The sequence below is a fragment of the Mobula hypostoma genome, chromosome 6, assembly GCF_963921235.1.
Source record: "Mobula hypostoma chromosome 6, sMobHyp1.1, whole genome shotgun sequence".
Classification (NCBI taxonomy): Eukaryota; Metazoa; Chordata; class Chondrichthyes; order Myliobatiformes; family Myliobatidae; genus Mobula; species Mobula hypostoma.
The window spans coordinates 41352715-41367237 of record NC_086102.1 but is presented as its reverse complement, the minus strand read 5'-3'; the positions used below and the strand labels follow the sequence as shown (position 1 = coordinate 41367237).

General features: G+C 41.8%; 1 protein-coding gene across 1 annotated transcript in view; it reads left to right on the top strand.

The window, feature by feature from the left end:
- The window catches only part of LOC134347971 (extracellular calcium-sensing receptor-like), a 90804-nt gene that overhangs the window by 49762 nt on the left and 26519 nt on the right, over window positions 1–14523 (top strand). Inside the window, 1 exon segment of the mRNA XM_063050659.1 lies at window positions 9756–10652. Within this exon segment, the coding sequence (XP_062906729.1) occupies window positions 9756–10652 (897 nt within the window).

Below are 14523 nucleotides of genomic sequence, written 5' to 3'. Positions count from 1 at the left end.
GACGACACTGAACCTAGTGAACTGGATGGTGTCAAAGAGCCTCGAACTGTCATACCAGAAGTGATTGAACAGAATGACATTGGACTTCTGAAGTTCGACAAGGATACTGGAAAAGCAATTCTGCCTGACGCGTTGAGAACAGAAATAACAATGCTGGGTTCGAAGTCTTTCCAGAACAGTGAGGGGCCTTTCCTCCCAACAAATAACCACTCAATGGACAAAACTTAGTTCAAGAGGAAATTGGGAAATGGTCGTGGTGAGGAAGTGACTCGCTCATGGCTGGTCTAGTCCCCTTCTAAAAAGTCTGCATTTTGTGTCTGTTGTCTTCTCTATTCCCGGTCAGACCATCAACCCTCATTGGAGCAGGAAAGCGGATTCAACCAGTGGAAGGCACCTGAAAGGATTGGTGTTCATGAAAATGTCAAGAATCAACAGGAATGCTTCACACAGTGGAAAGAAATTTAGCTGGAAACAGAGGAGTTATTGACGCTGTATTTCAGTCACAGATTGAGAAGGAAAAGCAGAAGAGGCGTGATATCTTGACGAGAATCCTTCACCGCATAAAATTCCTTGCGACTCAGAACCTGGCTTTTCAAGGGCACAGGGAGTCACTTTAACTAGACGATGACTCCAATGTGGGAAACTTCCTTGGCTTACTGAAACTACTGGCCATCTTTCACCCTGTCATAAAAGAACACCTCACTCATTTGGAAAGTCATCCTGGATCCATGTCTTATCTTTCACCAGGTGTCCAGAATGAATTCATCCACATTATGGCATCCACTGTTCGCCAGAGTTTACTGAGAAGCATTCGTAAAGCCAAGTACTATGGTCTCATGTTCGACTCAACTCCTGATCAGGCACACCATGAGCAGATGTCAAAAGTAGTAAGGTATGTGGAAGTTGATTTTGAGAGGAAAACAGTCCATGTTAGAGAGTCCTTCCTTGGTTTTATCCAGATAAGCCAGAAGGATGCTGAGAGCTTGGTTGAAGACATATTGGAACAGCTAGAGAAGGACAAAATGGAGCTACAATATTGTCGGTCACACTACTGTGATGGCTGGACACAGAAGTGATGTTCTTCAAAGAATAAGTGAGAAAAACAACCTGGCTATGTCTGTGAATTGCGACAATCACTCACTCAACTTGGTGGGTGTACATGCAGCCAAGTAGGATACAATGATGGTCATGTTTTTTGGAACCATCGAAGCTCTCTACAAGTTTTTCTCTTGTTCAGCACAGTGCTGTGAAAAACTCAAAAACGCCGTGCCTGTGGTTGTTAAGTCAGAGTCCAAAACCAGGTGGAGTGCAAGGACAGAAGCAGTGAAGCCCTTCAACAGGTACCTTGAGGAGATACTTCAAGTTCTCCAGGGCATGATAGACAATGAAAATGAGACCAGTGAAACAAGAAGTGACGCAGGGCAGCTGTAAAACCGTATGTTATGTCATGAAGAGTTATGATTTTCTGATTTTGCTAGGATTTTGGAATAAAGTACTCATTCGCATTGACCGTATTCAAAAGAAGCTGCAGGATCCTAGCATGAACTTCTACGATGCTTCCCTGGATTTGAAAGCCCTCTGAGATCATTTTTATGATGAAAGAGAAGTGTTGGTCAGTGAGTCACTCGAAGAAGGAGTCGGTCTCTGTCAAGAATGGAATATTGAAGTTGAAAGACGTCGGAGACGAAAGAAACGAATGGCTGATGAGAACTCGAGAGACGCTGGGTTAACAGCTAAGGAGGAAATGGAAAGAGTCATGAAGGGAACACTCGACTATCTTCACAGAGAAATGGACAAAAGCTTCGCTCATTTGCACAACACTGACGCCAAGTTTGGGTTCCTTCTCGATATCGAGGGACTGTGTTACGGCGCCAACAGTAACGACCTAAAGAAGAAGTGCGAAAATTTGGGGGAATTGTACAGCTCTGATGTTGATGGACAGCAGATATACGAAGAAATTGTGAATTGCAGAACGTTGCTATCAAGGCGGGTCAACATGAAAATATCAAGACCTGAAGAGCTTCTTGAATTTATTGTTCAGTATGGAGATGAGAGCGTTTTCCCCAATTTGCATTGCTATTCAGATAATGCTAACCATCGCAGTTTCTATCGCCAGCTGTGAGAGATCATTCAACAAGCTAAAACTATTACTTTCATATTTGAGAGCCTCCATGGGTCAAGGCAGACTCTGTGATCTTGCTCTGCCGAGTGTAGAAAGAGAAGAAACTGAAAAAGCTGACTTTGATCACATCATAGACCAATTTGCATCAGTGAAAGCAAGGAAGGTGCAGTTATAATTTTCATGTAGTGCCATAATTTGTTAATTAAAAGATTAATGAGCTTGACTTGTATTTTTGGGCTGATATTATGGTAAAGTTATCTAAAAGATGGGTGGCAGATGTTTAGACGGGGCGCAATTTCAGCTTGCCATAGGGTCTATTTTCCGTAGATACGCCCCTGGATGATGCAAAGATCATTGCCAGAGGCTCAGCAATCTCCTCCCTCACCTCCCACAGTAGTCTGGGGTACATCTCATCTGGTCCCGGAGACTTATCCAACTCGATGCTTTCCAAAAGCTCCAGCACATCCTCTTTCTTAATGTCTATATGCTGAAGCTTTTCAATCCACTGTAAGTCATCCCTACAATCGCCAAGGTCCCTTTCCGCAGTGAATACTGAAGCAAAGTATTCATTAAGTACTTCTGCTATCTCCTCTGATTGGCCCCTTCTGGCTCTCCTAATTTCATTCTTAAGCTCCTTCCTGCTAGCCTTATAATTTTCTAGAACTCGATCATTACTTAGTTTTTTTTGAACCTTTCGTAAGCTTTTCTTTTCTTCTTGACTAGATTTTCAACAGTTTTTGTGCACCATAGTTCCTGTACCCTACCATCTTTTCCCTGTCTCATTGGAACGTACCTATGCAGAACACCACACAAGTATTCCCTGAACGTTTGCCACATTTCCCTGAGAACATCTGTTCCCAATTTAGGTTTCCAAGTTCCTGCCTGATAGCTTCATATTTCCCCTTACTCCAATTAAATGCTTTCTTAACTTATCTGTTCCTATCTCTCTCCAATGCTATGGTAAAGGAAATAGAATTGTGTCCACTATCTGCAAAATGCTCTCCCACTGACAGACCTGACACCTGACCAGATTCATTTCCCAATACCAGATCAAGTACAGCCTCTCCTCTTGTAGGTTTATCAACATATTGTATCAGGAAACCTTCCTGAACACACCTAATAAACTCCACCCCATTTTAGCCCCTCACTCTAGGGAGATGCCAAACAATATTGGGGAAATTAAAATCTCCCATCACCACAACCCTGTTATTATTGCACTTTTCCAGAATCTGTCTCCCTATCTGCTCCTTGATGTCCCTGTTACCATTGGGTGGTCTATAAAAAACACCCAGTAGAGTTATTGACCCCTTCCTGTTTCTCACTTCCACCCACAGAGACTCAGTAGACAATCCCTCCATGACTTCCTCCTTTTCTGCAGCCGTGACATTATCTCTGATTAGCAGTGCCATGCCCCCACCTCTTTTGCCTCCCTCCCTGTCCTTTCTGAAACATCTAAAGCCTGGCACTCTAAGTAACCTTTCCTGCCCCTGAACCATCCAAGTCTGTAATGGCCACAACATCATAGCTCCAAGTACTGATTCACGCTCTAAGCTCATCCACTTTGTTCATGTTACTCCTTGCATTAAAATAGATACATCTCACACCATCAGTCTGAGCGCATCCCTTCTCTATCACCTGCCTATCGCTCTGTCTCCAAGCTTTCTCTATTTGTGAGCCAACAGCCCCTTCCTCTGTCTCTTCAGTTCAGTTTCCACCCCCCAGCAATTCTAGTTTAAACTCTTCCCCAATAGCCTCAGAAAAACCTCCCTGCCAGGATATTGGTCCCCTAGGATTCAAGTGCAACCTGTCCTTTTTGTACAGGTCACTCCTGCCCCAAAAGAGGTCCCAATGATCCAGAAATTGGAATCCCTGCCCCCTGCTCCAACCCCTCAGCCACGCATTTATCCTCCATCTCACTCTAGTCCTATACTTACTGTCATGTGGCACAGTCAGTAATCCTGAGATTTCTACCTTTGAGATCCTGCTTCTGCACTTCCTTCCTAACTCCCTGTAGTCTGTTTTCTCCCTTTTCCTACCTATGTCATTGGTACCAGTATGTACCATGACCTCTGGCTGTTCACCTTCCCACATCAGGATATCATGGACGTGATCAGAAACATCCTGGACCCTGGCACCTGGGAGGCAAACTACCATCCATGTTTCTTTTCTGCATCCACAGAATTGCCTGTCTGACCCCCTAACTATAGAGTCCCCTGTCACTGCTGCCATCCTCTTCCTTTCCCTATCCTTCTGAGCCACAGGGCCAGACTCTGTGCCAGTGGCACGGTCACTGTTGCTTCCCCCAGGTAGGTCCCCCCACAACAGTACTCAAACAGGAGTACTTATTGTTAAGGGGGACAGCCACAGAGGTACTCTCTAGTATCTGACTCTTGCCCTTCCCTCTCCTGACTGTTACTTACTTATCTGTCTCCCAAGGCCCCAGTGTGACTACTTGCCTATAACTCCTCTCTATCACCTCCTCACTTTCACTGACTAGACAAAGGTCATCGAGCTGCATCTCCAGTTCCCTAACCCGGTCCCTAAGGAGCTGCAGCTCGACGCACTTGGCACAGATGTGCCTGTCCGGGAGGCCGGGAGTCTCCTGGACATCCCATATCTGACACCCAGTACAGAACACCACAGACATACTTCCTATTCTTATTCTTCACAAGTAACTTACCTCGTCTCGACCCGATATTGCCGAAGCCCCATTGAGCAAAAGCCCTCCTACTCTGACTCCCTCTACTCTAATGCCCGCTCCATAAAGCTGTCTTCTTTTTAAATTCTTTCTGCGGGTCTAACCTGCTGAAGTCCACACGCCTGCTCAGTCATGCCATGATCAAACTGCTGAAGAAAAAATGCACTCCTTTTAATTATCACTCCATATGCCATGAAATTTGTTGTTTTTCAGCCGCACTACAGTACAATGCACAAGAAATTGCTATAAGATACAGTTTTATATACATACACACAAATAAATAGTGCAAAAAGAGAGCAAAATGATGAGGTAGGGTTCATGGACCATTCAGAAATTTGATGATGGAGGGGAAGAAGCTGTCCCTAAAATGCTGAATATGCATCTTCAGGCTTCTCTACCTCCTCCCTGACGTAGAGTGCTTAATGATGGATGCTACCTTCTCCAGGTACCGCCTTCTGAAGATATCCTCGACGTTGGGGAAGTTAGTCCATGATGGAGCTGGTGGACTCTATAACTCTCTGCAGCTTTTCTTGATCTTGTTCATTGGAGCCTCCATTACAGGTGGTGATGCAACTAGTCAGAATGCTCTCTAGGGTATATCTGTAGAAATTTGGCAGAGTCTTTGATGACATACCAATTCTACCCAAACTTCTAAGAAGTATGGCTGCTGGTGTGCATTCTATGTGTTGGGCCAAGGATAGATGTTCAGAGATGTTCACACCCAAGAACTCCACAGAAATTTTACTAAAGCTTTAAAAACTCCAAAAGCTCTGCTAAATGGTTTGCTTATTTTTAAGTTCCCATTAATCTGTCACAACCATAAAAACAGAAAACCAATTAAGGCTTGACACAGGGTCATGACACATTCACCTGTATGTATGAATCACTAATTAAAAACCTCACTCTTTCTTTCACCTGTGCTACCTGTTATGGGTGGAAATCAGGACTCACTGTGCAATGGGGAAATCTACTGACACCATAAAAGGAGGCACTGGAAACCAAAAGTAGGTGAGGTACTAGAGGATTGGAAGATAGCCAATCTTGCTAATGAGGATGCAAATATCACTCCACTCTTCAAGATGGAGAGAGGCAGAAGAAAGGAAATTATAGGCCTGCTAGTCTGACCTCAGTGGTTGGGAAGATGTTGGAGTCGATTGTTAAGGATGGGATCTCATAATAAAATAGGCTATAGTCAGCACGGTTTCCTCAAGGGAAAATCATGCCTGACAATCTGATGGAATTCTTTGAAAAAGTAACAAGCAGGATAGACAAAGGAAAATTGGTTGATGTTGTGTACTTGGATTTTCAGAAGGCCTTTGACAAGGTGCTGCACATGAGGCTACTTAACAAGCTATGAGCCCATGGTATTACAGGAAATATTCTAGTATAGGTAAAGCAGTGGCTGATTGGCAGGAAGGCAAAGAGTGGGAATAAAGGGAGCCTCTTCTGGTGGCTGCCAGTGACTAGTGGTGTTCTACCAGAGGTTTTACTGGGATTGATTATTTTTTACATTCTGTGTCAATGATTTGGATGATGGAATTGATGGCTTTGTTGCAAAGTTTGCAGATGATATAACAATAGGTGGAAGGACAGGTAGTTTTGATGAAGTAGAGAGTCTACTGAATGACTTATACAGATTAGGAAAATGTACAAAGTGGCAGATGGAATCAGGAAGTAACAGGAATTGTACAGTCATGCACTTTGGTAGAAGAAATAAAAGAGTTGACTATTTCCTAAATGGACAGAAAATACAAAAAATCTGAAGCATAAAGGGACTTGGGAGCCCTTGTGCAGAATTCCCTGAAGTTGAGTCTGTGGTAAGGAAGGCAAATGTGATATTAACATTCATTTCAAGAGGACCAGAAAATAAAAGCAAGGATATAATATTGAGACTTTATAAAGCACTGGTGAGGCCTCACTTGGTGTATTGTGAGCTGTTGTGGTCCCTTATCTTAGAAAGGATGTGCTGAAACTGGAGAGAGCTCAAAGGAGGTTCACGAAAATGATTCTAGGATTGAATGGCTTGTCATATGAAGAGCGTTTGATGGCTCTGGGTGGGAAACTTCTTCACGCAGAGGGTCATGAGGGTGTGGAATGAGCTGCCAGCACAAGTGCTGCATGTGAGCTCGATTTCAATGTTTAAGAGAAATTCGGATAGGCACATGGATAGTAGGGTATGGAAGACTAAGGTCCTCATGGAGTTTGATGGGGTAGGCAGTCTAAATGGTTCGACATGGACTAGATTGGTTGAAGGGCATGTTTCTATGCTGTACTTTACGATGACTCTATGGCTCTAGAAAGGAAATGGAGATTAATGGAATAACTAGAAGTGATACAGAGAAAGTAAAACATGCCTCTCAGGGATGTAGAATACCCAGTGACAACTTCAACTAAAAGGTGAGAAGCACCTGAATTAAAGAAAGGGACTGGTGTGGAGCATTAAGAGCTGGGGATTACCCTTTCACTAGTCAGAACTCAGATAGGAATAGACCAGCAAGAAGTCCAAGTGGAAACGTAGAGTGGACAGGGAGGGCTGATCCAGAAAATGCAGGGCCTTCACTGTAATTAAAAAGCACAAGTAACTGCAGATGCTAATACTCTCAAATAAAAACAGAAGGTGCTAGAGATACTCATCTAGTGTAGGGAGAAAGAAAGTGTTAGGATGAGGCTGTTTCATTAGGCATGAAATGTCACACAAGTGGTTGCAGAGAAAGGAGAGGGGCTGAGAAGAAAGGAAATGTCTATTACACACCGTAGACCAAGATTTTTTAGGTGACACTAACTATGTTCATGTCATCTGAAATAGAGTGATTAATCACAACTGGTCTATCTGAAGTAAATATATAGAAAAAGATGAGGGCAGTAAAGAGAATAAGTGCTAGAACTGTGGACAACATGCTAGAAATCTGAAACGGTAGCAGATCAGATATCATCTGTGGAGCAAAAAACTATGAGCAAAGTCACAGGTTGATGGCATGAGAACTGGCCAGTTCTGTACACAAAGTGAGAAGACCAGTTATACAATAACATTGAATTCCAATTTTGGTTCTCTATGGCTGCAATGTGACTTGTTCAGGATGAGGAACCAAAGGCAGATCATAGTGAGGGCAGGATGCAGAGTTAAAAGTGAAAGCTAACTGAAAGCTGGGTCACCTCATGCTTTGGTCACAGTGTTTTACAAATTAGTCATCCAGTCTGTTTTTGGTTTGCCCAACACAGTAAACATCCCATTGTAAGAATGTGTTGCAATGCAAAACTTGGGAAAAACAGTGAATTTGCCTATGACTTTACTTCTTTATCCTATTCCCACTATGATCTCTGTCTTTGACCTTCTACTCTGTTTCAACGTTGCTAATCTAAACTCACGGAACAGCACCTCATCTTTTGTCTAGCCATGTTGCACCTCTCTGGATTCGATAATCTTTTGTCTAGCCATATTGTATCTCTCTGGATTCAATAATCACATTCAATAATCTCAGATAACCAGCCTTTCCCCTTTTCAAAGGGCTAGCCATTTCTTGTGCAAGCTAATCCATTTGTAATTTAACTGATTTTTGATCAGGGGTAAAACTATTATTTAATCTACTGAATATTTTTATTTTATTCCTCCCTGATTATCAGCAGATACTGTACTTTGCATCTCACAGTCCCACCATTTTATTCTCTGCTTCCCTCATTCATCTCTCCATCAATTTCTGCTATTATTACAAGACTATGAATCCTGATTTTATGCTTCTGAATGTAAATGAGTAGATAATGTTTTATAAACCATCTTTTTACAACCCGCTCTGATTATTAATGATTATAGATGAAGATTAGCTTGATTTGTCACAAGCACATCAAAATATACATTGAAATGAGTCGTTTGCATCAACGACCAAAGCAGCCCGTGATCTGTTGTTGACAGCCCACAAGTGTCGCTGGCACCAACATAGTGTACCCACAACTCACTAACCTTAGCCTGTACGTCTTTGGAATGTGGGAGAAAACCGGTGCACCCGGAGGAGACACACACAGTCACGGGGAGAACATACATACTCCTTACTGACTGCTGTGGAAATTGAACCCCAGTCTTACAGCTGGCACTGTAAACCATTGTGCTAACCACCATATCACTCACTACACCTCTCTGCAGTCCAGCCAGTGATCATTAACATTGCTTATTGTGATCACTCAACCCATCTCATATGGAAGCAAACCATGCTTCAGATAACAAAAATGGATCATATTTTGGGTAAACTGTTCCTGGATTTCCACTGCTAAAGCTTGGCAGAGAGGCAATTTGCTGGAACAAATGTGTACTAAAATCTGTGCTCAGGTGATTTTCTTTATTGAAACTATATGAGAGCTTCAGTTAATTAAGACTTAGTGGACATTTGCCAAATTCCCTTAAAACTTCAAATATTCATTGGAGACTTCAAAATGCAAGAAAATCCTTAGAATAATGTACAAGAAATATTCTTGGTAGTTTAATCAAGCCCAACTAGAAAGCAACACTCAATTCCTTTATTTACTTAAAGTTAATTTCCCCTGATGTGTGTTAAGGAACTTTGGTTGTAAATCATTGGTTATTGTTTGGGGTTCTAACGTTTTTACTGTCACTCACTCTTTGGGGCACTCTTCTGTTTTTGTGGATGTTTGTGAAGAACAAGAATTTCAAGTTGTGTATGGTATACATTCTCTGATATCAAATGGAGCTATCGAACTATTGGAACTATTGAAATGAAACTCAGCACTATCTATAACCCAAACTGTAATTTTGCCTTAATATCATAACTGTTTATTCAAGATAGGTTGAACTCTTGCAGTACTCAGTTTTTCAAGCTCTTGGTCAACGTGAATCAAATGCCCCAACCCTAATATCGAAGTGTTGATTTTAATATTGTTTAACTTTTGCAGAATTGAACACTGCTGACAAATGTGTTTGTATTGAAGGTTAGTTATGCCTCTTCAAGCAGGCTCCTGAGCAACAAGAACGAGTACAAGGCTTTCCTTCGCACAATCCCCAACGATGAGCAACAGGCCACAGCAATGGCCGAGATTATCGAGCATTTCCAGTGGAACTGGGTGGGAACTCTTGCGGCCGACGATGACTATGGCCGGCCAGGAATAGATAAGTTTCGAGAAGAGGCTGTTAAGAGAGACATCTGTATTGACTTTAGCGAGTTGATTTCTCAGTACTATACACAGAAAGAGCTGGAGTTCATTGCAGATGTTATTCAGAATTCCTCAGCCAAAGTAATTGTTGTCTTTTCAAATGGCCCTGACTTGGAACCACTCATACAAGAGATAGTTCGACGAAATATAACTGACAGAATATGGCTGGCAAGTGAAGCATGGGCTAGCTCCTCACTGATAGCCAAACCAGAATACTTCCATGTTGTCGGTGGAACCATCGGATTTGCACTAAGAGCAGGACGCATCCCTGGATTCCATGAGTTTTTAAAGCAGGTTCACCCCAGCAGATCCTCTGATAACGGATTTGTCAAGGAATTCTGGGAAGAGACATTTAACTGTTACTTCACCGAGGAGTCTCTAACGCAACTGAAAAACTCCAAAACACCATCCCATAGATTAGGATTGCATGACGACAGTGTTAAAACTGGGCATTCCCGAAGGACAACATTAAGGCGTCCATGCACTGGAGAAGAAGATATCACGAGTGTAGAGACTCCATACCTGGATTATACTCACCTCCGGATTTCATATAATGTCTATGTGGCAGTGTATTCTATTGCTCATGCTCTGCAGGACATCTATTCCTGCACTCCTGGGAAGGGTATTTTTGCAAATGGATCATGTGCGGATATAAAAAAAGTCGAGGCTTGGCAGGTAAGCAAAGATTATTAATGCAAACTTAAAAAATAGTTCAGGCTGTTGCTTCCAATGATCAAAATAGTTACTGTACTTTCAAATATTATGAAGTGCTTGGTAGCATTCGAACTTTCCCTTTAGTTGTATCTAATCAGGATGCAGAAACATCCTATTCATCCATTACTCAAATCATGTCATGTGTCATCTGGAAACCACAGCTCATAACTGTGTTTCTGCGGTCGTGGAGCCTCGTGACTGTGTATTTGATCAATGCATACCATGTTATTTGCATTAACAAACTAGTGTACAGATGTATCTAATCAAGTAGCCACTGAGTATATTACTATTGCAGACTCATTCTTTTATTTTCTTTCAGACAAACTTTTCTTCCCCACTCTAACCATTTTTCTGCACTCCATATTGCCCTTCCCCATTTCCGCTTATCACTATTAAGTTCATAAAAATCTGATTTAAATAGATTCTTGGTTTTTTCCTGCATTTACTAAGATCCCATATGCCCCAAGAAGCTACTGTGCCCCCTCACATTTCCAGAAGCTATGTGCAGTGTAAGGTATCACAGCACGTACACAGCCATACGCCCAACTAAAGGCAAATGAATTTTGGTCCTTGAAGGTCTTAAAAGGACATCTGAAACAGGACTTAAGAATGAAAGACAACAGGGCATTCTGATTTTAGATGATAGGACTTTCTGATTTTAGATGATAGGACAAACTGAAATGCTCATTCTGTTTGTTCCTCTTTCCACAAATATTACCCAACTTGATGAGCATTTCCAACATATTCTGTTCTTCATCTTCTGTCAGTATCTCATGACGAGTATCCAAGCCTCCTTTGTTTAGCAGTTTTTACTATCATTTCATCATTTAAAAAACTGTTTTTTCCACATTAAATCCCTGTCATTCTTATCTACAGTATGGTGCAAAAATTTTAGGCACATATATATAGCTAGGGTGCCTAAGACCTTTGCACAGCACTGCAGTAATTTTATGTACTTCAATGTACTGCTGCCACAAAAAAAGAACAGTTTTCATGACATATGTGAGAAATGATAAACCTGATTCTGATATGGGTCTCTATTATGGACTGAGAGTGGAAAGGGACTCACAAAAACCGTAATGATCAAGACACCAATTGTTTGGAATCAAATGACCTTGCTTGGTGTATCAGGGCTAGACACCAACCCCCTGTCCCTGGTACTCCTTCTTTGTCACCTGTCTACACCCCTCCCATGGTGCTTCATTCTGGCTATTCCCAACATCCTTTGCTCCCACCAGATCTATAAACTCCCTTTCCACTCCACGTTGTCAAATATAGTACTGATCAAAACTCTTAGGCACCTTAGCTATATATATGTTCCTAATACTTTTGCACAGTAGTGTACCTACTTAACCTGTATCACTCTGTGGACTCTTCAGGCAGGAAACTGCATCTATTGGAGTTGTTTATTGTGTTCATGAAAGTAATTACACATGGGTTGGTTCAGTCTTGCAGTCAGAGACTCCATTCTAATTTTTCTAGATCTAAGTCCTGCCTTCGAAACAATAGGCCACAACGTTCTCCTGGAATACCCTGAGAACCGGGTTGGACTCTCTGGTAGTCCTCTAACTGGTTTTGCTCACATATCTTGGAGAGAATTTTCTTTTGTCTTTTTCAGAGAACAATTTTCGAAGAGATACAATGTACCTTTCGGTGTTATTCAGGGAAGCTGTCTTGGTCCCCTACTCTTCAACCTGCACTGGCTTCCCCTAGGAGACGCCATTAGAGAGCACAAACTTCATTTCTACAGTTATTCAGATGACAAACAATTGTATGTCTCAGTTGAGCCTGATGATGATAACACCCTATCTTCTCTGACATCTGGAATGGCTGCTGTAATGTTTTGTACCTCCAGAAATGAACTGAAAGAAAAAACACAGGAGCCTGGGATAACTTGTCTACTTAGTTTTACTTTAGTGAGGCATTCACATATGACATGGTGGTGTACTGACGTATGCCATTCACATACTTCTTAGTGTAAACAAAGAATGCTTAATCAAACAATATATTTACAATATTATTCAAATATTGAATACACTACAGTCCTCCCTGCTTAGCTATAAACTCCAACTCCATATAGTATGCATCTTAATAAAGAAAAATATATATACTGTATACAGAGTATACTATATTATACAACTACTATATAGACAGCCACAGCATAGTAAAATTTAAATTGCCCCATTCAGGCCTAAAGATTTAATTGCTGAGGAGGGTTTCTTACTCTTGTGGCATAATGCCTCTCCTGATGGGTGGGGGGTAGGGTCACTCTGCTTCACTGGTGAGACTTGTGGCTAAGAAACAATCTCAGATTTCGGTGTTTCCTCTTTGGAGGCTGTAGGAGTTGAGTCTGGAACCGCAGCAAGTGTTTCTGACAGCTCTGGAAACCTTTCTTCTCTAACAATTGACTCTGCTCTCCTCAACTGATTGATGTTGTCTCCAGATGATATCAGACGCAATCTCCACTCTACAGGAGAGTGGTCCAATTCTGTCCTAAATCTTTCCAAGCACTCAACCTTGGAAAGAATTCCCGCAGCCTCTGTGTGATCTAGCTCACTGGCTACTTTATCATGAACTGGACAGGCTTTGTAGCCCTTGGGTGTGGTTTTTAACACTATTTTATCTTTGATCTGCTTGAATTTTCCAATGCCACCCTTGAACACTGCTGTGGCATCATTCAGCACTTTTCCTAATTCGCTTTCAGTTGTCTCTCTTGCATGGGATGTAGCATGCAAATAGTGTTTTGGTTTTTAAAAAGCACAATCAAGTTGTGATTGTCTCAGTCAATCACAGCCCCACAATTCTGACCTCCCTGTTTTTTTTTACCATGTACAAGCCCGATGTGGCTTGTTGCTTGCTGTATTTCACTGTTACGAATGACATTCCCACAGCAGTTATCTTTTCTCCAGTATAAGTTCTTAGTTGGATATCTAAAGTTCAGTATCTTTGAAATGCCATTCAGACTCATTTTGTGAAATAACTAACCAGCTGAAACAGTGTCTAATTCCATTTTAATTAACTTACCATTCACTTCAGGTGTATGCCATATGCTTGTCTCTTATTAGTTTCCACATTGTAGATCTCAAGGGTACCCAGTCCTGTTTCATTCTCATCATGATCAGCTTTTTCATCAGCACCATGCAGATTAGTGCTCTTTTTGAAACTGCAACTTGATTTTTTTTCACTCTTCTCTGTGCAGTCCACTTATTTTGTCTGCCCAACATTCTCTTCATTTGTTTACTAATTTGTTGCATTTCTGCAAGTTTTGCCTTTAAACCTGCATTGGTCTGGTGTATGTGAGACCCTGCTATAATGGTAACACAATTTGTTCAATGTCAATAAGACCAAGGAGCTGATTATTGACTTCAGGAGGAGGAATCCAGAGGTTCATGAGCCAGTCCTCATTGGAGGATGAAAGATAGAGAGGGTCAGCAACTTTAAATTCCTCGGTGTTCTCATTTTGGAGGATTTGTCTTGGGCCCAGCACGCAAATTATGAAGAAAGCATGGCAGTGTCAATACTTCCTTAGGAGCTTGTGATTATTTGGCATGACATCTAAAACTTTGAAAAACTTCTATAGATGTGTGGTGGAGAGTATATTGACTGGCTGCATCACAGTCTAGTATGGAAACAACTATGCCCTTGAACAGAAAATTCTACAAAAAGTAGAAAAGTAGAAAGCCCAGCCCATCACGCATAAAACCTTCCCCACCACTGAGCACATCTACATGAAGCTTTGTCGCAGAAAAGCAGCATACATCATCAGGGACACGCACAACTCACGTCATGCTCCCTTCTCACTGCTGTCATTGGGAAGAATGGTACAGGAGCC